The sequence below is a fragment of the Suricata suricatta genome, chromosome 1 (genome assembly GCF_006229205.1).
Source record: "Suricata suricatta isolate VVHF042 chromosome 1, meerkat_22Aug2017_6uvM2_HiC, whole genome shotgun sequence".
Lineage (NCBI taxonomy): Eukaryota > Metazoa > Chordata > Mammalia > Carnivora > Herpestidae > Suricata > Suricata suricatta.
Window position 1 is genome coordinate 64,529,985 of NC_043700.1, and position 22,995 is coordinate 64,552,979.

A 22,995-nucleotide genomic window follows, 5' to 3' on the forward strand; every position below is an offset into this window, starting at 1 on the left:
GAACACGTATTTCTTGAAACCCTGAAGCAGAGACAAGTCTTTGCCTATTTAAAGGTAACCTAAAACCTAAAAGGGTTAATAATGGGCACTGTGGCTTAGTCATTTTCCTATGTTTTTAGCAGAATACAAAAAGTTAGGATGAAGAGCTTGTTAGCATCAGATTAATTTTTTCAAGCTAAATTGGAGAAAATTCAGCTTTTTGAATGACAAATCTAAATAGAGCGCTGCGTTAAAGCATATGTGGTTGTTTTGGTAAGAGTGTCCCTAAGTAATGGCTTTTATAATGAATAGAGGCAAACACGTAACAGCACAAATATACATAGTGCCTAAGTTTTTTGAAAGGTAGGTTTGAAGCTATTGGTTGTAATCCCACAAAAGTTTCCATGGCCAGATTCTCAGAATGTCCTCGCCAAGATGGCTAGCACACACGCCTCAGGAGGCTTTCTAAGTTTGGCCAGTGGCCACTTGAGTATCAGGGCTAAGCTCCTGACTCCTCTTCAGACTTTCTCACATTTTCTCACGTTCTGTACGTGTGCTCCCGTGTGCTCCCACCGCGGCTTCCCACTGAGTGGCAGACAGCACTCTGATTTATGCCTGCTTGAGGATAAGACACGAGTCCTTGATTTCAAAACATACTTAAATAGGTTGCTGCTGCTGAACTGAATTTTACCTTTTTAAGTATAAGTGCCCTTCTGATAGCCGGAAGCATCACTCAGATTTACTGAACACAACTCCTAGACAGAACAAAGATATTTTATGTACTCATTAGAAGTGTCAAATCATTGGCTAAATTGTACCTTGAACTTAGTGGTCATGATCCTGAACAACAGTTCTGTGAGGTCCCTATTTCTCATTATGTATTCTGGGAATTAAAATATGTCCCACAGAGAAATTTATTGGAAAAGAAAGAGTTGCGAATATACCAATGCTCTGTAAATGTACATGGATCATCATTATTTTTCACTGAATCTCGAGAAACATTGAATTCTGAACGTGGTTTGCTTTGTGATATTAATGTTAATTAATATCTTTGAGTCAACAGAAAGCTACCTAAAAGAACAGGCCATTGGTTAGTTTTTGTACTAACTAGGCTAAACCTCCTTGACCTTCTGAGGGCTTGCTCCGGCAGTTAAGACCCCCAAGGCCGTTTTACACTTCTGTAATAAAAAGCACACACGATTCATTAAGGATAGAGACCAGGCTTTATGTTATACTTATTTATTTTCCAGCTTGTACAAACTGGATGTAGAAGCATAAACATAGTACATTTCTACCATCTTCAACAAAAATATAACCAATATGTACAATTATTGTATTAAAAATACAAAAGGGATACAGACTCCACCAATGTCTTTCTAAAAGACATACAGGTACAAGTAGTATCAAAAGTATGAGGAAATCACCAGTTAATTGTACATTCTGCACTTGACATCACAGAGCGAGCTGAGATTAGCAGTCCTATGTTCTACAGTTACTTAACGCTTAGATAACGTTTGTGCGACTTGTGGTAGAGCTAGGTTTCTGTCTATCTGCACATGAGGTCCATAGCCTATATAAGAAAACTGGCAAATAATGCATATTACATGGAAAATTACAAATGCATAATTGACAATGTAATATATAAGCAAGTAGACAAATGCCATGATACAGAAGAGATTTATTAAATAAAGCACTGACATTGTTTTGATACAGTGAAAAAACACTGCAATTTGACTTTTAAAATTTGAAGCTATTTACGTTTATCTACTGATCAATATGATCAGCTGAATTTAATGGAAAAAAAATCCAAGACCAGCAGTTCCTCACATTTGAGTACTACTCGGATTGGCAGCCTTCACGTTTCCGGAGTCTGTGCAAAAACAACACAAAAATAGAGTGGAGGGGTCATTTCAGTCATTATAGGGTTAATAGCAGCTGTGAGCAGGTGGTTGCTACACGTAGGCCTTCTCTGTCTGGCGGCGTCCACAAAGCCACTTCCAGGTTAGTCTTTGGCGACTAACCCGCCTCGCAAAGGCTGGCATGCCTACCCGGGTGTTTGAGCTTTCGTCCTTCTAGCACGGTAAAGGCTCGTTTAGTCCCTAATGCCGATTCGGTACAGGGAGGCTGTCTTGAAAGAGCAGTATTAACAGCTGGCGTTAGCTCCGACATCCCAAGCTGCTGTCACTGCAATGCTATCCAGTTACAAACGTTTCTCTTTAAAAACAAAAAACAAAACAAAATCCCTAAGACTAATTTAATAAAAATCAAAGAAACATAACTTAAAAAACAAACGGGGTTTGCCATCCATCTGATGGAGCAGGACACGCCCTCAAATGACACTGCCCTGCACTCCATAAGGCTCAGACACAGGACGCAAGAGTCCTCTTTCCCTCCCCTGGCCATGTGCAAACAGTTTTACAGGGAACCCCACCCACTGGGGAAGGAGGGGATGAGGGGTCTTGGTATCTAAGGACCTGGCTAACTTCTTCTACTCCCAGGACAGGGCACTTCTCGGGTGCGGCCAGGAGGACACGGTCCACGCCAGGTCCTCCCTCTTCTTGGTGTGACCACACCCTGTCCGGCATATTTGGTTTTTTAGAAACCCAGGCTGGCAACCCTACTTAAAGGTTCAAAAATAATACTGTAATCATTAAATGGATAGAACATTTACTCTCTGAACACAATCTTTAAATTCATTAAAAAAAAAAATTGTAAACAAGTGGACAAAGCACTGTACTCAGAGGATTTCATTGTTTTTCTTTGTCTTCTTTGTCGGGTTAAAGGCCCCAAGTAGTTCAATGGCTAGCTTTTCTCATTTTCCCAATGAGACCAAGTGCTAGGACTGGATTGAAATCTAAAAGGAAGATTTAAAAAATCCTTCCCGGCATTGAGAAGTGCAGCCAGAGTGAATCATCTTGTTGTGATGATCTTGGAATCGGGAATGGTACTGGGTGGTGTGGCAGGCAGCAACAGCGGGCGCGCGAGGACTGCTGCACTGTGCATTTCAAGCAACAAAGTCTGAAAAGTGCCAGGGCAATTTCTTCACAGTATTTCACATGCAAAGGGGAAAGGAAGAAGGGGAGAAGAAGCCCCACACTGCTTTTAAGGCAGGGAAGGAGGCAAACTGGTCCACCATCCTCAGAGTGGGAGTTCCAAGGCTCCCCTGCTAGGGACGTCATCTTGTGCTCTCCTTGTAGGCGGCTCGCTCTGGATCCAGAAAAGCCTGTGCCTCAAACAGCAGATACTTGTTCGTCTTCTGCAAACGCAACCAGGAGAGAAAAGAAGTCAGTGGGCAGGCAAGTCATTTCCTTACTCGATACTACTTTCACTGACAGGTTACATAAAAATACCATAGCTATTTTTTTAGTATAGCTCTCTTAAAATCTGTTTCTCTTTTTGTCTAAGTAAAGATTAATACTACAGTTTTTAAAAAGTACAGATGATGCATATCTTTAAACATATATACACAGTACAAAATATAAATATCCTATGATTACTGATTGCAGCACGGGACTTTAAATAATACACACTCACACATAAATCTAGAAGGATATGTAACAAAATGTTAATAATGGTTATCTGCAAGAGGCAGGATTAGAAGTGATTTTCATTTTTGGTCTTTTACTTCTTTCCATAATGATTAGTTGCATAAGAAAACATGTGAACCAAGGGCATGGGGTGAGCTGGGTCGCCCTCACTGCGGCGTGGCCGGGTCGGCTTATAGAAGGACAGCAAAGACGCTCTAAGGGACGCTTCCTTATCAGACTTTCGTTAGGAACTCGTTAAAGTCCTCTGTGGGAATGCTGTACTTGGACTCTGAGAACCACTAAGGAAATCTAGTCACATAACACACTTTGTTACAAGAGTCCCCTCTGCAGTCTTTGGGGTTTCGGAAGACATTCAGGAACAAACACTCTGAATATCAAGTGTTCTTTGTGTCAGCTACGACTAAAGACACAGCTGACCAAGGTGTTAAGAAAACGAACGCCCCAGAAAGCTTGGGGCACAGTAAGGGAACAAGCTATATACCATCCTCCTCGGTGGAAAACCCCTGAGACTGATAGGGGGCAAGGCGCGGGTCACCCTCGTTGGGCTTGTGCCACTGCGGTTTGTTCCCGGGCCTGCCGCTCGCCGCAGGCCCCTGAGGCTGCTGTGCGGGTGAGGGCCCCGCCGCGTCGGTGGGTCGGGCGACCATCCGAGATCTCTGAAGCGCCACGTTGTAGTCCGGAGGTTTCCTGGCTGGATGGGAATGTCCTTCTGGGAAGTCAGTGATGGGGATTCCGATGTAGCCTGGAGGGGTGGGCGGGGGCTCCCGATACCTGCCCTCCTTCCGCACTGCAGTGAAGACAACTACGGTCATTGCAGATTTCGTGGAAGATTATTTTACGCCACACATGCTTACGATAAATTATAAAAATGAGACAGAAAACACAGTGCAGTCACAGATGTGATTTTGTGTGGTACAGGAGATTGTGGTGGGGGAAATGGATGTTAACTGGACCAAATATTCACAATGGTTACCTCTGTGGGGTAAAACAATTGGTGAGAGAAGTTATTAAACATTTTATCTTTAAATGCACTACTTCAGATCTTGCATTTAACTATAAAATAGTAACAAGGCTAACACCTAACCCTTGGGTTTACTGGAGAGATTAGGCAAAGAGAAATTATGAAAGGCACCGAGTACTAAGTACTATGCCTGGGAGACAGCAGTAGTGCCCTTCCCCTCCTCCCCCTGCCCTGTAGGTACGGTAGGCCAGTCCATCTCACCTGGGCCTTTACCTTGGCAGGCAGAAAATCAATCATATGTTACTTTCAGGTCGTGGACCTCACTTTGGAAGAGAGAATTAAATTTGGAAAAGTAGTGCAAAAATTGATGCAAATTTAAAAAACTCTAAACTATAAGGTATGTATTTCTCTTAAAATCCTCTATTAATGTTCATGACCTAGAACACGGCTGTGAAGCCAAGTAGAACGACAGTTTTATTTTCTGGAACTTCATAGATTCAGTTATTAGGAATGAAAATCATTTTTGTCTTTGCAATAAAAACTCTAAGTATTAGTTTGTTAATAGAAAGTGCTTTAAAAATTGTAACCCACGACAAGGTATTAACTGTTATCCATCCATGACTATTTATGTGGCAAAGTAACAATTTCCCTACTAATAAAAATGATGCCTCTAATGACTATAGAGTTTCTCACTCCGTATCCTGTAATTTATTCCTATACTTTAGTTAGGTAGATGTTGAATATGCCATAGAAAATACAACCTGATAGGAATGGGGGAACATGAGAGATTTCATATGAGAAACAGCAGCAGCAGGAAAGCAAAAACATCTTTCAAATACTTATACATTACTACCTAGGCACAGTTCTAAGTGCTTTCCATAGAGTTCCTTTAATCCCCACATCAACTGTATTGATAGAAATTATTAAATTCATTCTACAAAGGAAGAAACAGGCATGGGTTAGCACCTTGCCCATAAGTCACAGAGCTAGTAAAGCGGCAAACAAGGATTCAACCCCCAATCTGCCAAATTCGTAGCCTATTTTCTTACCCTTTATGTTACCTCTCAGCACCCCGCCCTTGTTTTACAGGGCACAGTACATGATTTGTCTGCATAACAAGAGTCAACGGAAGATTTATATATACATACAAAGTGTCAAGTTCTAAGCAGAATTCAAGGAACAAAACAGAACATTTAAAAACAGCTCCAATTACACAAAATTCTTCCTTTAGACAGAATGGGCATCCTTCTGATAATTTTAGCCTAAAAGATAAGGAAACATCCATAATGATAATCTGCTGATCCTGACTGCTAAAATGTACAGACTGTTTATTATGTTGGAATCTCTCTGCATGTACCTGACCACAGAACCTGGGCTCTGAAAGACCGGTATTTCAAAATCTTGACCATAATGCTAATTTGGAAGTCCCTGACAACAATGCGTGGGTCAAAATGAGGAAAAGAACCATGAACACATGATGTTACTTTTGAAATGTGAGAGCTGACAAAGCTCTCTAAAAAGCTTACCGATAAGTCCCTTTGCAGTACTCGACGTCACAGTTACGTGGGCCGGCGCAGAAACAGGTTTGGCTTCTTCCGTGGTCACGCAGGGGATGCTACTGCTTTCAGCTTCAACGGAGACGTCTTTTCCGCCCCTTCGCTTTATTGTGCCTGTATCACCTTCTGAGTCTTCTCCCCAGTATCCTGTGGAAGAGGCCCAGCTTGCTCGGGACTGGGCTTGTTCAAGGCTCTCTCTGCTTTGATTCTGCCTGTTGTACTTTGTGCTGTGATCAGAAAACATAAGTTGGTCCATATGGCTGCTTGAGGCCCATAAACCTGCAGGATCCCCTGAATAATCAAAGTGAGTGTGCCCGAACGGAAGTGTTTCCCAGCTCCTCTGGTGCTGAATGGTCTGTATATTGTCATGCGAGCCGCTTGAGCACGACGTCCAGCTCCCGCGGCCGCTGTCGGCAGCATCGAGTGACGCGCGATCCCCTTGGTCTTGGGAAAGTTCCTCGGTGCTCGGGGAAGAAGTCACCGTGGCTGTGGCGTACAAGCCTCGGCTCTCAGACATCGGTGCACAGGACCTACGCGGCCGAAAGAAATGAAAAGGGAAAAAAGTGCAAGACTGTTAACAGACCTGCGATCTAAAACCAAGATACGCGTTCTCCGCCCCCCGGGAAGGAGGCTTCGTTTCATCACAAGAAGAGCATGAAAGCACCTCCGAATTGCATTCTCGTAGCCGGTTCTGCCACGTCCAGTTTGCTCACCTCATCACTACCAAGAAATAAATACAGAGGGGAAAGAACAACTTGCATATTGATAATAAAGGAACCCTTTCCTCAGAAGGTTAAAGGACGAGTCAACACAATCTGATTTCAGGAAGGCAGCTCATACACAGGGTCTGGGACATCTCAAAGCCACCCTTTGCCTTTAGCACAGAGCAACTATATTCCAATAAAGAATAAAGTTAACTTGAAAAGCAGTGCATACGACAAAAATAGCACAGAACTTAATCATCTAGAAATTGAAAAAATTAGAACTGGGAGGAGAAAACATTCCTTAGGCGCTAGGTAAAATAATAGAAATATACATCCAGAACAAGGGACTCATTTTTAAAGGATGGAAGAAGGAACGGAAAAGAACACTAAAGAAACACTGCCCACCCTAAGCTGTACTGATCGGGTTCGATCAGAGTCCGCCTTTCCATCCTGCCCACACCGAGGTTGGTCTCCACAATGCTGACAGAATGCCTCTGGCGCCTCTCATCGTGCAGCGACACTGGCACTGAGTCAAAGGAAGAATTGCTGACAATACTGGATCGTGAAGAAATCTCACTGTGACCAGAATCTGAGAAATTATCCACAGTGCCACTGGGAGCCAGAGTGTAGCCTGCATGGGAAATAATGACCGTACTGATTAGACACCGCAGGTTTACAACATAAAACTGAAATCTACCAAATAGAAGCAAAACCAAAATGTAGGCCAAAGATATCACCACTGAAGTGAGGGAAAAACCATTTACTTGTGGAGACCAGGTGTCTGAGGTAAGGTAAATGTTTACTCAAATGAAATTTAACATGCTTTATTAAAGTCTAAAGAAAAAAAAAGAAACACTGTTATGTGCGCTAGGAAATTTTGCACAAATCATGGCACTACTTGACTATTCTTAGCTCCTTTAGGTATAAATACTACTATTAGTTAATACTATATAAAAGAAACTATGAAGAATAACTACGATCAAGTTTAAAAGTATTTAACTGCAAAGTCAGTAATCTTCAATGAAGTTTTTAATTTTTAGAACGTTCTGGCATAGAATATTCAGCTAGAAGTATCTGTCTTATAATTTTAAGTGGACATATAAGAATAATACCTGAAGGAGATATCTTTGGGTTTTTGCCATTTGTTCTTCAGTATTAATATTACGCTGGATGAATTGCATAAAAGCCAATTGTTTTGTGCAAAATCTCCAGTTCCTCCCTAGACCATCACTATGTCTAAACAGATGTCCTGAAGGGCCCTTAACTCTCCTTTGTTGATAAAAATAATTTTGAAAGTCACAAAGAGGTGCTTGTCTTGATATTTTTAATGAAAAAATTCAAGTCTTTTTTCTCAGTACTCATTTTTTAAAACAATATTACTATAGATCTCATGTTACTGAATATACTGGTTTTATAGGAGTATGTGTACACAATGCAAATTTTTCAATGCCACTTAACCTAATAAAATTAAATCTAGAACACCTAAATGTTGCTAATTTACCTTCTATAAGTACTTCCCCATCCTTTCAGTAACTTATTAATTCCTGATTTATTTTTTAAAAGTTGCACAGGTCTTGATAGGATTTTAATGCATTCATCTATGAGAAGTCTTTCTTTAGAGGACACTGCAAGTTCTGACAGACAAGATTTAAAGCCTTCCCTGAACAGTCCGCTCAAAAAAACATCTCTAGAAAAATAATCACTAGGATGGAGCACTTGACATCTAGAGGAATTCTCCCATTTTCCTGAACTAATAATGAGAAAATTCCTCTTTTCCACCCCATTTTTTGGTTCTATAAACCCCACCTATCCCATAGGTCCGTGGTGCATTGTTATTCTTGTTACTGTTCTCACTTCCAAGAGAAGAGGAGGAACTGGTTAAGTCCAAATGCCCGGAGCCAAAAGATCTCAGCTGATTGTCACTGCCACCTGACAACAGGATGAGAAAAGAATTTAGATGTATCCATTTAATAAGGACAATAGAGACTGATATGCACACAAAATGCATCGATGTCTGAAATATCTAAAAAGTAAAGCTGAAAAGGTAGTTGTCATGTCAGTGAAATCTAACAGTTAATTAATCTTTTTGGCCTTCCTCCGCAGAAAACTGCCTTAGCCATTTATTACTGGTTTATACCCATTCAGTTAAAGGGTAGAAAAAGAAAGGAACTTGGAAGGTTATGCAGCAGAAAATTACTATTATTTTAATATAAGAAAGCATCAACATAAGGAAGAGAGTTTGCCTAAAATTTAATCTCTTGGAAAATAAAATGGCGACAAAAAAAAGATTATCAAGACCCGTGTTAATACAATGAAAAAATAAATCAGGAAGATATTAGTTTTCTTATGTTTTTAAAGCCCTCTATTCTGCAATTAATGATATATAATCATATTTAGTTAGAATACCTTGTATTATAAAAATTATTTCCACAATTACAATCAATAAAAACAAATGTATGTTTTAAAAGGCCTTACATAGTTTAACACTATTTACTATAAGTATAACATTAAAAAATACCAAAATTCTTCCAAATTTATACACCAAGAGGGAAAAAGTCCATTGGGCATTATATAGGACATCATTTTAAATGACTCTAATATCAATAATGATGTAATATATACAGCTGGAATTCACGGCAGCTGAAATGTATAGACTGCTATAAAGGAAAAGAGTAAGTAATTTAGTTCTACCTTTCCTTGGAGAGCTCTGTGGAGAAGTGGGAGGGGAGGAGAGCTGGGAAGAGGCATTTGATAGAGTGTCCTCTGCTTGTTTTTTATGACGCTCCAGACTTCCTTCTTCAGACAAAGAGAGAATTTTCTTTAAAGCTTGTGGAGAGTAGATGCCTATAAAAGAAAGGAAGAAATATGTATTTTTGTGACTAAAAAGAAATCACATAGATAACTAAAATCTTTTCGTAGGATTTAGTATTACATTTAGTTTCAACCTATTCATAATAACATCCTTCGTACTCATGCTGGTATCAGTCGTCTGCTTACAGAAGGCAGGCGGTGCCTGTGATGTGGATTCTGGTTGATACCTGGTGGAGTGCTAGCAACAGGCTGCTTCTGATATTTTACTTTAGAGCCTAAATCTTAAACTAATCTCCATCTTCATTCAATGATATGTTGACATGAAACAACAATGAAGAAAAAAGTAAACGATTTGAAAATGCACAAATTTAGGACAAAAGTGATACAGCTAAGAATATTTACTATTAGAATTCAAGTCTGAGTATTTTGATGAACTCAAAACAGGCATTTTGGTATTATCAGATATGTTGGCTCAGGAGAAGTGGGAATGATGGGAGAAAACTAACGAGCCAAGAGCTAACCAGAAGTAGTAAGAAAAGTGGATAAAAGCGCTCTAAAAAATTCCATGCAGTTAACATCTGATCGAATAAGCAGATGGAAGAGAAGGCAGAGGAAACCTGCGGAAGTGCCCTGTGTCACAGACCCCCGGGGCTGATTTTCAGAAAGGAACGATCCAGTGCCAAGCATAGGATCAAGCACGATGAGGGTAGAAGAAAAAGGATTACATATGCCAATTTTTCGGGGGGAAATCACCTTATATTATTTTTAGAAATGGAGGAGTCACATTAAAATATTTTACAAAACCTCTAGTATTCTTAGGAGGCACTCTCAGCTGAGATTCAACACAGATTTAATCTTTCATTTCACCTCATGTAAACATCTGATCTTCTTTTAATGCAATTATTTAAAGACCACTTTTAAAGCAATATTTACGTATTCGGATGCTAATATACAAAACATGCATGAAAATGTTAGGTACACTTAAGCTGTATCAATAAATAGTTGTGATTTGGGAAAAAATTCCAAGACCAGCATTATACAGAGCTTCAGAAAGTGCTTTATATTCAGGCACACCCACACCTCTGGCTAATAAGATATATTTAGCTAAAAGAAAGACTGACCAACTTCCATAGAAGAAGGTCAGTGTAAATGAGGAAATAGAAGCCAGGTTGCAGGTTATTTAGGAAGATATGAATATTAATAAGATGATGGACAAAGAAACTTATAGTTGTTTGTGACAGGGAGAGTAGTACAAATATTTTAAAGCAGAAACGTCAAGCAATGGTATTCTTTTGTTACTCTGTCCCAAATTCAACAAATGACATATAGGTCTGATTAGGAAGAAAGAGCCAAAGACAGAGTATATGAAGGACCTACTAGAAGATTCTTGCCCACCTCCTAAGGATAGGGTGTCACTGGGCAGGAATAGCTCAGTCACCAATACTCTACTTTATCTAAGTAAACTCTATTGCAAGTTTTCTTTCTTCCCTTTTATTAACATTATTTCCTTTCACATATATGTACTAAAAAGAACCCATACATTTTACAAAATATAACTTTGTTGTACCATTTACATAAAGGGACAAAACTAATATATTCTAACATTCCCATTTCACACCCCCACCCCCCAAATGAGCATGATTAAATGAGATACTCTAGAATAAACAGTCCCTTCCACCGGCAAAAGTAAAGTTTAACTTTCTGAACATTAATGTTTTATTAAGAGGTAACAATCAAATACAGGCTCAAGTATATTAGAATTATTCAAGAGAAGGATTTTTTCCTAATCTGAAAACATGACACTGAACAGCCTCAAAACAGGATAGGATTTGAATCACCTACCAAAAGGTGGGAGATCCTTTACAGGGACCTTCTTCCGGGAGGGGTACAAGGACACGGCAGGCACCTGCAGTCCTTGGTTGACTTTATGTGGTGGTGGCGGTGGCTGCGGCTGGGGCTGGGCTTGCGCTTTCTGCTGGGACCCTGCCCTTGGAGCCACTGGGGAGGTCTCAGACTTGACAGGCTTTTTGTCACCAGGATTCTTAGGCACTGTTAGTTGTTTGGTTTGAAAACAGAAATTTCAGAAATTAGTAGCTATATACAAGTTCAGAACTGCATGAGCATTTTCTACCCTTCAGAACACTAAAATGTGTATCATATCTTTTTCTTATTGTCTCCATAAAGGACACAGAAGGGGGTGGCAGACTACCCTAGTTACAGAAGAGAACAGGCCTGAGAGGGCAAATATATATACTTTATGAAACTAGCTATCTCAAATGATGATTTTACTATTAAATACCACATTAAAAATAAAAGTAAAAAAATGTGGAGAGTTCAATATGCTATGTGTATGTATATAAAAAGCACCAATATATGATAAAATCTACAATAGGAAAACTGTTAGGAGTTACTTTTCAAAACGGAGTCAAAAATTCCTTGATAAACATGAGCTTAGTTTTTATGTAATAAATGGTATTAACTGTAATCTTTTCACTGTTAAATTCTCTCCTAACGGTAGAATTATCTATGTTAGCTAATAGCAATCAATACTGCTTGAATATCATACTGATTATATAATTCCATGTCATATAGAAGGCAAACTTAATAGAGCAATTAAAAATGCTGTCTGGATAATAGATCTGTGTTATCTCACTATCTCAATGACACAGACATACTTCCTCCATTTACAGGTAAAGAAGCTAAGGATTAGGGAGCTCAAGTAAGTTGCCTAAGGTGAGGATGCTACTTTGAGAAACAAACAGGATTTGAACTCAAACCAACGCGACTACAGAGAACAAGCTCTTCAGTGTCCCAGGAAAATCTGCTAACTTGAATCTTCTCACATCATCTAACATTTAAATTCTATAGAGGGTATCTTCAAACCTGCCCATAAAAGACCCAAAGTGTCCTAAATGGAAAATGCCTTGACCTTAACAAAAGCAGATGCAAATAAACAGAGAACTGCCTCCGTTTCTAGCCTGGCCAGATTTTTAAAGGCTGGGAAAGTACACGTTAGGCTGCGTTTTGATTCACCGTGTAGCAGAACCACTGCTTCCTGTGGTGGGTGAACTTGCGCTAGACGCTGTCAGGCTGAGGGTGTAAAAGGCAGCCAGCACACCTAGTCACAGGCCCCTCTGACAAGGCAGGCTCTTCACCCTCTCAGGTTGCCCATCTCTTTAAGTATCTTTGTGAGAATACAAGGGATACAACGGAAACAGTAGTCACTCTAAATCTTTGTCATCTTCCTCCCCACACCAAACAAGTTGGATGGAAGGTCTGGCCTCGGGCAGGACTTCGTGGAATCAACGGCAGCATCTAAGGGACAGGGTACTATGACCCCAAGATGCTACTGACCCCTCTACACTAAGTCCCATTTGTCACCACCCATTCCACTGCTCAGGAAACAAATCTGCATTTCCGATTATGCAACCACTTTAAGGAAAAACTCACATGTGTTGGTTGCTGGCTCACACTGCAGTGACAATGTCTGAAGACTCTCCTCATCCATTTCTAGCTCCAAATTGGACAGGTACTGCTTGACTTTTCGAGCCATTTGGGCATCTTCATAAAGCTTTTTGGCATTGAGAAAGGAACTACGACGTACCCGCTTTTTATGACCACCTGTCTGAGCAACGTCTAGCACTGTTGCATTTGTACTACCCTGGCTGAGAGACCTGGAAGATGAAAAGGCAGATATGCAGCTCACTCTAGCATGGGGTTCCTTTATCTATTTGAAACATACCAAGACTTACATAAGTATTCTATGTTCAGAAGATCACATGCCTCATTCTGGTAAGTATACCATTACAAAGAAATATGGACTAATATCGATTAAAAAAATTTTTTAAGTTAAAAAAGAATCATACGTACATACATATATATATGTTTCTAGTCCAACTCGGAAATTCTGCTTTTCTCATCTACAGAGCATTCAAGGCAGTTCTTTCATAGAAGCCAGCAAATACTGTTTTATATATATAGGAGCTCATGCAATACACAGTAAAAATCATTGAGATTTACATGAAATTTACTTCTAAAGAGGACATTTTACATAAATTTAAATAAAATTAAATACACTGTTCACAATCGTTTTCTTGTTCCTTGAGTTAAAGGTAAAGAGTTTTTAAAGTAATATGGGTCAATCTGTTAATAAAATGATCATGCAAATGTAAACATATATATATATATATATATATAGAAACTAGCACACGAATTGTTAAGAATTATGTTTAAAAAGTATCGGTTTATAGAATGAAAATAGTAGTTAGTTAAGCTGTAAAAAATTTAGTTTTAACACCCTGGGGCATTTTTTATGCTATATATATTTACTTAAATATCTATGCAAATAGTATTTAAATTGCAGTTTTTCCTTTTAATGTTCTTCCTCCCCTAACCCCACATTAGGCTTTCTCCATTTCCAAGTACACAAATTATATTAAAATAAAATCTTTTTGAAGGTTGAGAAGTATGTCTGGCCTACAGTTCCCCAGAACAATCATCAACCATTTCACAGCTCTCATGGATCATGACCTCAAAACCAAAAGCCCCAACAGATTAAACATGAAGTCAGCAAGAGGGTTAAGAGAAAATGCAAAGCATCAGGAAAAACAGCAGGTAAGAAAACAATGCAATGAGCCGGGTAAGAACTGTGTGTGGGTTTGCAAGGTCTCCACCACTTACCCCAAACTCCTCCATTTCTTCTTCCTGTAAGTGAGAGCCATGGAGATTGAAGCATGGGTGTAGAAAGAGAGACAGAAAGATCACAAGCTCAGAAAGAAAGGACTAGACTTCTGGATAAGCAGTACTAGAAGCTCACAAACATTAAACTGCATAATCACCTTATACACACAACTTTACTGGCAATACTTTTCTGGCTCAAGAGACAGATACGTTGAACTTTTTGTTCCCAAAACTCCTCTCCTTCACTGGATTAATCCTTTTTTACTACACTGGCAACTAAATCCACTGCATGGGTACTGAACCCATAACGTCTGGGTTCTTTATGTATTTTAGTTCATACTATCATTTATGAGTCTTAAGCTCCACAAATAAGTGTTCTGACAAGTAAGGAATAGTTGTGCCTTGTGTCAGATGAAAAATTTCTGCAGGACACACTCTTTTTCCTGACAGTCAAAAGTGCACCTGAGGCAGAATAAGCATTTATTTTGAATTAGAGCTCAGGGGATTCGCGGCACAATCTCATAAAATTTCTGACATGCTACAAACGTAAATATTCAAGAATGTCTCATTTATTAGAAGACCTCTAAACCCAAACTTCTCTAATCCCACACGTGTTACTGAAGAGGACACACTCACCGAGTCCTGAACATGAGGGCAGGGTCCATGTTAACTGAAGCCATTCGGCCAACATGACGAATTTCTTTTGCAATCATCCTTAGCTTCTCAAAATTGACTAGCCCATCGACTTTTGAGTCATTTCCTATTATTGGTAAAGAAGAAAAAGGGAATCCTATCACATTCATTTATCGTGTGCTCCCACAAGTGAAGACAGAAAATCTACTTTATATTTACCTTCATGAAGGAATGTGAGATCTTTCTTGATAACCGGGAATAGAGGGATTATAGGAGGCTGTAGGTTTTGACTGTTGAGGACATTGCGATATTTTGCCATGTTTCTGGAGGGATCAAACAGGTCTTGGAGATCCTGAAACAGCTTTTCATATTTATTGGGAAGTTTTTCCCAGGTGGTTCGTAGTCTTGCCACTGGTGCCAAGTTTAAGCCACTGAAAGGAAAAGAAAAGTGGTATAAAATTAAATGACTTATCCTTATGAAATGAAGAAGGTAAAACAGTATATTGTTTATTAACCTATAACACCTCTGTGTTTATGCTGTATATACATAGCAATTTATAGGATTCACAAGAAACTACTAATACTTCTGGGTAATGAGAATCGAACACAGAAGCGGGGTCAGAGCCAAGGGTTATTACTCTTCTTCCCTTCAGACCCTTCTATCTAGTCTATTTATTATGAACAAATAACTAGAATGTGAAGTATCATGAGGGAAGCATTCTGTTTTGCAGCTTTGTCTCCATACATAGAGAAGCACTTGGCACATAGGAGGCTGGTGGTAAAACAGACGGGCCAAGTATCCTATCGGAAGAAAATAAAAGTCATAACAGTAACTACAATATGATCAAACTCCCGGTGAGAGACAATGATTCATAATCGCCGTGAATGTCAATACTGCTAATTGTTTCAGTTTGTAGTGTCTTCCAGCCTCAATATAAGCACTTACAACGGAAGAAGATACAAATGGACATTTAGTGGGCATCTGTTTTGTGATGGCTGATAGAAGTCCACATGCATAATGTCACTTAATCTACCTGACCCCTCTTTGGGGCACTGTTACTTTATGAGGAGTAACTGATGTTCAGAGAAATTAAAATAATTTGCCCTAACTTGCAGAACCAAAAACAGTAGTGGATATAGCTTTTCTAGGCTCTACACGTAGCTTACAAGAGATTTTAAATTAAGAATGATTGGATTCCAAGAAAATAATTGTTCGGCATGACTCAATCAAAAGCTACAACACTTACACAAATTATATGGTGTTCTTGGACTGATGTGTAATTTTGATCTGCAACCTGAATCGAATCTTAGAGCCCGTGTGTTCTCTTACCTGATGATTGCAAACATTGAGTTAAAATTCTTGCATTCCCTGCAGTGTAGTGCTATCTTGATGAAATGCTTAATGATCTTCATCCTCTTCAGCTGGTTTGTCTCTCTCAGAATTTCAGATGCCACCCAAAATGTTTCTTGGTTAATTACTTCTTCAAATTTCTTCAGGTTGGCACAGCTGGTTTTTGATTTGAGTTTAAATAAATCATCTATATATTCAGTAGGTTCAATGTTACGGAAAAGTTCGAAATTCCGCATAGAGAGCTGGGTGGCCACTTCCACGGTGCTGAGCTGCAGCAGGGAAATCTGACTCTCCCTCAGCAGCTCCTGAGCATCTTCGTCTGAACAGAGAGTTTCTGTCTCCATGTTGTTTTTCAAGTAATACCTATGAAACACACAGAATTCTAAGCCTAAGCAGCAGTCCCAAGACATTACTTGAAAGAATGATGCTACTTTGTGGACATCTGCAAGAACAGACGTTTGAGTGACGGAAGAATCCTCTTCTATGAGGACCGAGAACACAGCTGCTGCCCCAGTCGTCAGCTCATAGAGTCACCTATCGGTAAGTCACTGATGGAAGCTAATAAATCACATGTCATTTCAAGCCAGCTGTCATGTGTTTTTCTCCTGCCCTTCCCTGATTCACAGATTACTTTATGTATCTTTGCTAAAAGTGGCAGAAAATAGCTCAATTTAAAATTTCAGTTTAAGTAAGAAAACAGGCTCTAAGGAAAGCAGTGGGAGAGATCAGCACAGGTCATCACCCTATTTTCCTAGAGAGAGTGTAACTATCAATAGGTAAACTTGATCCAATTTGAACCTATTTATTCAAATACCAAAGAAACCTATAAGCTATTCCCTTCTGATACTATGAGTACAATAATGCCAAAAAAATTTTTTTAATTTAAAAATTTTTTTAATGTTTATTTTTGAGAGAGAGATAGAGACAGAGTGTGAGGGGGGAGGGGCAGAGAGAGGGTGACACAGAATCTGAAGCAGGATCCAGGCTCCATGCTGTCAGCAAAGAGCTGGACGCAGGGTTCAAACTCACAAACTATGAGATCATGACCTGAACCTAAGTCAGATACTTAACTAACTGAGCCACCCAGGTGCCCTGATTTTTAACTTTTAAATATTATCTGATTTTCACAAAAACCCTACAAGTAAGTGGGGCAGGTATTATTCTTGTTGGATGAGGAAACAGGCTCCAAAATACTAAGGAGTAGTTAATATCAGTGACAGAGACGAGAACTCATTAATACTCCTTTCTCTTTGTAAACAACTAGTTGAAAATAGAATCCAGATGTTTGCCCTATGGGGTCTTTTTGTTTTTGTTTTTGTTTTTTGGTTTTGTAGACAGCTATTTTCCTAAGCCGAATTCCATAAAGACAGAAGCAGAATGAGCACAGGGGGAGTCCTGCCAAACTGGCCTTTTGCATCTTTCACCAAAGCAACCATGATGGAAAACACATACCTTGAGGCCTTCACATTCACAGATTGAATGTTCCCAGTTTTGATTACTCATGAAGCCCATAACATGTATTCATCTATAATTTTTTTGAATGTGAGCCATGAATCTGTACCTCAATGGAGATTGTAGAACTCCATCATGGTTACACACGTATCGGTGTGCCTTTAAATGATAATGAGGAAAACTGGTCTCCTTAAAACAACACTTAACTGCTAGTGTCAGGGCTAGAAACAAAGTAGAAGTGAAGAAGAATAAGAAAGTTGTAGTTGATAGCAAGAAATATGAAGTTCTGAATGCATTAAATCAGGTTTAGATATGCTATGGAAAAGCCAAGTACAAAAAACCATTCCATCCAACAAGAAAAAAAATGTGATTTATGAAACTACTTAGTATTCAGTGAGTGCAGAACCTAGTCATTAAATGAGAATCAAAAGGTAACTGCTTTTTCATCTTTCACTAATTTGTGGTTTGAGGACACACATTACACATAACAAGGGTCATTCAGGAACCTGACAAAATCAGGTACAAGTTACCTTGCAAGTCATATGTGATAGAAGCAGTTATGCAGCAGGAGACCAAGCTCTGAAGCAACTAAAAGTCTGGTTCTAGAGAGAGGTATTTTTCACAGTGTAGCAAGTGATAACAGGCAGCATTCGCCAGCCACGTGGCCATATATGCCTCCATTTAAACAAATGAAGCTCCTACAAAGATTGGGTAGGCAGGAGCAATGGACATCAGAATATGACTACAAAACGCGTTTGTGAATGTACACCTCCAGGAAAGAGTATCAGCATTAGCTCTGTGCCTTCCCCTCAGGCACACTCTACCACTCTGCCAGCCCGGTGTCCTACAGCCAGTGTAAGAAGGGACTGTGTCCTGACAGCCACTAGCAATATTCAGGTCACAGAGCCCTGCTTTTCAAAAGGACCTTATGAGAATCTTATGAGGGTCAGCAGTCTACTGGGTACATTTACTTTGATTCACCAGTTCTTAGAGAAAGGGATAAGACTTCTTTCTTGTTTGCAGAGGTACTTACTAATTTTAAAAACCCTTTGAAAGTGTTCATCTCTTAGACTTTGGTGTGGTTTTGAAGAGGGGTTAAAGAAATCCAATAGGATAGATATATCATATACCTTCCACTCAGTTGAATTCTATCAGCAAGTTTGGAAAGCTGATCTGGGAGTCTTCTTTGTTTGATTACACCTTCAGGCGTGACAGAGACCTCACACAGTGAATACTGATCCGGGGTGGCAGTCACAGCAAACTCCCTGATGGCCTGAATGACTACTTCCTTCGCTGTGGTGTCCTTACTGATCATGATGTACCGGCTTTGCTGATCAGCTTTAAAAACCCTTAACACTTGATCTGGCAAGTCTGGGGGAAAGAAAAGCCATATGTAAACAGACAGTATTTTAGTTTATGGTAATACAATTAAGTAAAGTAATCTGGAAAACCTCCCCAGAAAAGATAAATTCTACATTTTCATCTCTCCTTTGTTACAATCCTTCTTCAAAGATTCTTTAAGTCAACATACTGATTTGCTACATGAATAGTTTTCGCTATAGATACCCAAATGATCTGTGGACAAATGCAAACATTATCAGTACACAACAGTAGCACGTAAGATTCTCAGGTTGGTAGCAAAAAAGGAAAAATTTAATTCTAAAGTTTGTCTTTATTATATTGAAAATCCCATTAAGCCCACCTAATATATTCCTCTTACTCTATTTATTTAACATGACCTAGTAATAACCAGTGTGGTATGTGTTATCTTCATTTTATGAAAGAGAAAACAAATTCAGAGAGATTAATTTGCCCAGGATCATATCATATTAGTCTGAAGAATAAGAAAGAATGGATTCGGTGGTTTGAAATTGGGAGCATTTGACACAATAAATGCCAACCCAAGAACATCCAGCATTCCCGTATGTTAGAGGAAAACAGATTCCTACAAGAAAACAAAAGCAGCAAAGGTGATGCTCACCAGGAGTAGTACTGAAGTCTAAAATGCGATGATGTGACTGCAATAAATCGGGATTACTGGAGGAAAGGGTTCCGCTGACGGGCAGCGCAGTTGGGATGTGCTTGGTCTGCCTTAATCCTACTATGCTGTCATCTTGAGACTGACCAATCCCAATATCACTGAACAAAGAGAAAAATTAGAAAGTAAATGATCTGCAAGTAAAAAGGTTATAACTCATCAATATGTAATAGACACAGAACATAAATAAACCATATTTTTATAAGACTTACAGCTCATTTAAAAGTACCATTAATAAATTTGATTGAAAATTCAATAGCAACTACTGCTTAAGTGTATCCAACTCAATTTATTTTGCTGTTTCTTAAGCCTATGTTACTCTAAAACCTATGCCTCTTTCAGCAGACAAAGCATATTAGTAGTAGTCTATCAGTATTTTCAAAGAAAGATCAGCTCTAGTGACTCCTGGAAATAGATTTAAGAATAAGCACATTAAAAAAAGTGCATTTAGGGGCACCTGGGTGGGTCAGTTGGTTGAGTGTCTCATTTTTGCTCAGATCATGATCTCATGGTTTGCGGGTTCAAGCCCCACATTGGGCTCTGTGCCAACAGCTCAGAGATTTGAGCCTGCTTTGGATTCTGTGTCTCCCTCTATCTCTGCCCCTGCCCTGCTTGATCTCTCTCTCTCTCTCTCCCTCTCTCTCTCTCTCTTTCTCTCTCTTGCTCTCGCTCCCTCCCTCCCTTCCTCTCAAAAAAAAAAAATTAAAGAAAAAAGTTTTTAAACAGTGCATTTAGTCTCACTCAACTGGTAACTCATGCGTCAGAATGATAAATTATTTTATAACCTGATCTTTAAAAACTAAAAATCCTGAGCAAAATAGAGGGAAAAAAAATCCAAACTGTCCTATTTCATTCTCCAGGGTTTCAGAGAAATAAATGAGATCACTATGGAGTCAAATGTAAAGAAACCTTGACACAGAGATTGTTTCTTAATTATACAAAGCATAGAAAAGCAGGGGTGCATGGTGATATTTCTTAGCATCAAGGAAGAGGCAATGGAAATCCAATGACTCACTTTTAATTCTCTACTCAAAATTTCTAGTTATACATTTAAATTCCCAGAGAAATATTCCTTATTGCTGATAGCTACAAACTCATTTCCTTTTATAAAATGTCTGTTACTGTGGACAATTCTTAACACATGATTTAATAACATTTAAAAACACCTAGATTTGAAGGGTGAACTATTTCCAAAAAAGACATTTAAATTAAAATAATAAACATGGACACACATAAAATAACTAGATCATCAGCATATGGTTATAGTTCTGACTAATTTTGAGAAATACCTTAAAAATGAAGATTAAGAAAACTATATTAAGGTCGGGCATCCAAAGTGTCATAAATGAAATGAAAACATTTAGCATCAGTTGGGTTTTCAGACATTAGAGCTTAATTATAATACCTACTATCTTTAATGGCTGTGATAATTTAAAATATATATTGTAGCATCCTTTATTTTGAGAGGAAAATGGAAATTAAACAAGGACAAGATTTTTCTTTTAAAGTCAACACAAAAAAATTAAAGATGATTTTAGTGTGAATTCTTCCAAATCCATAGGTAAGTCCAGAACAAAATCCAATTTCCATTTAAACATATATAGGCATGCACATAAAGATGACAAGTATTAATGTTCTGTGAAACATTGAAATCTTCATACTGGTAAAATTTCATTTCTCAACCACATAAACCATCTTTACTGCCAACAGTATCAGATGTAATCCATGACATAAGACAACTAGTATGGGCTTGGGCCAAAGATACAGAGCCAACGGGGTCACTACTGCCACAAATGGCTAAAAACACCAGAGCAACCTACTTAAGGAAGGTTTCTCAGCAACATTTTAACACCTAAAGTGAAGATCTAATAACTCTTGCCCATCTATCTTATTATCTACAGATATGAGGATACTCTCTTGGATTGAAACTACTTTATATTCAAGACAATTCAGAAATGGCCCTCTCTGAGCATATCTATTGTTTGACCTCTCCAACTCTTCTCATGAATACCATAAGAAACTGTTTTTAGTCTTTGTTGATGTTATAGTTTATTGACTTATTCCCTCTTTTCTCAGAATTCATCACTTTGTCTACTTGCTGAGTTCTATAATCCTCTTTCCTTACCCTGTTTCCCCCTCTGTTCACATCACTCTCCCATACCTATTCTTGCCAGTTTGCCATCACCCAGCATCTTAACTTCTGTGATACTGACAGTGTTGGGGGTGGGAAGGGAGGAAGGGACACAGTATATCTAGAAGATCTGTCTGATTGACTAGTTTAATGGCCTTGTTAAAAAAAAATCATTGTAGGGGTGCCTGGGTAGCTCAGTCAGTTGAACATCTGACTTCGGCTCAGGTCACAATCTCATGGTTTGTGGGTTCGAGCCCCGCGTTGGCTCTGTGCTGACAGCTCAGATACTGGAGCCCACTTCAGATTCTGTGCCTCCCTCTCTTTCTGACCCTTCTCTGCTCGCACTCTCTCTCTCTCTGTCTCTCAAAAATAAATAAAAAATGTAAAAAAAAATTTTTTTTAAATCACTGTAAACACATGCTGATTTCTAGAAGAGCAAAATTTAAGTAGTACCTATTATTAAGTCTATCATACCATATAATAGATCCTACAGTTTACTGAGCCTTTAAAAAAAAAAACTTAATGTTTCTTGTTGAGAGAAAGAGAGAGACTGATAGAGCATGAGTTGGGGAGGGGCAGAGAGAGAGGGAGATATAGAATCTGAAGGAGGCTCCAAGCTCTGAGCTATTAGCACAGAGCCCAACGTGGGGCTTGAACTTGTGAACCGTGAGATCATGACCTGAGCTGAAGTCAGACACTTAATCGATTGAGCCATCCAGGCACCCTCAGCCTGCTTTTAAATATAATATTTTTCATTTCAGTTGCATTATGTACATGAATTATTTCTAATAATTTTCACAATAAAATACTTAAATGAGACATATCTTTCCTTTTAAGTTTATTTCAAGACAGACAGAGACTGTGCAAGTGAAAGAGGAGCAGAGAGAGGGGGAGAGAGAGAAAATCCCAAGCAGGCTTGACTCCAGCTAGAGTTGGGGCTTGAATTCACAAAACTGTAAGATTATGACCTGAGCCAAAAGCAAGAGTTGGAGGCCCAGCATACATTTTCTTAGCAAATTTAAGATGTTTCCTCAGTGTTTAAAAATTAACAGATCTTATTATATTCTTTTCCTTCTCTAGCTTTTGAGTATTTTTTTAAATACACATAAAACAAAATTATACATTACATTCTCATACTGTGTTCCTTGCCC

At 38.9% G+C, this 22,995-nt stretch overlaps 1 protein-coding gene across 12 annotated transcripts in view; it reads right to left on the reverse strand.

Annotated features, from left to right (window-relative positions):
* Nucleotides 1-1,202: 1,202 nt before the first annotated feature.
* Nucleotides 1,203-22,995, reverse strand: part of RAPGEF2 (Rap guanine nucleotide exchange factor 2) — a 252,639-nt gene continuing 230,846 nt past the window's right edge. For 5 of the 12 annotated variants that reach the window (XM_029939328.1, XM_029939324.1, XM_029939391.1 and 2 more), the window contains 14 exons: nucleotides 19,657-19,814; nucleotides 18,806-19,046; nucleotides 16,203-16,586; nucleotides 15,092-15,303; nucleotides 14,876-14,999; nucleotides 14,240-14,263; nucleotides 13,010-13,233; nucleotides 11,402-11,608; nucleotides 9,440-9,592; nucleotides 8,555-8,677; nucleotides 7,154-7,379; nucleotides 6,015-6,574; nucleotides 4,009-4,314; nucleotides 1,203-3,235 (listed from right to left, as the gene is read on the reverse strand). In XM_029939328.1, coding sequence (XP_029795188.1) covers nucleotides 3,210-3,235; nucleotides 4,009-4,314; nucleotides 6,015-6,574; nucleotides 7,154-7,379; nucleotides 8,555-8,677; nucleotides 9,440-9,592; nucleotides 11,402-11,608; nucleotides 13,010-13,233; nucleotides 14,240-14,263; nucleotides 14,876-14,999; nucleotides 15,092-15,303; nucleotides 16,203-16,586; nucleotides 18,806-19,046; nucleotides 19,657-19,814 — 2,968 coding nt within the window. In that variant the 3' untranslated portion in view covers nucleotides 1,203-3,209. The remainder of the gene's footprint in view (nucleotides 3,236-4,008; nucleotides 4,315-6,014; nucleotides 6,575-7,153; nucleotides 7,380-8,554; nucleotides 8,678-9,439; nucleotides 9,593-11,401; nucleotides 11,609-13,009; nucleotides 13,234-14,239; nucleotides 14,264-14,875; nucleotides 15,000-15,091; nucleotides 15,304-16,202; nucleotides 16,587-18,805; nucleotides 19,047-19,656; nucleotides 19,815-22,995) is intronic. The other 7 variants (XM_029939363.1, XM_029939354.1, XM_029939414.1 and 4 more) reach the window with 4 other exon arrangements.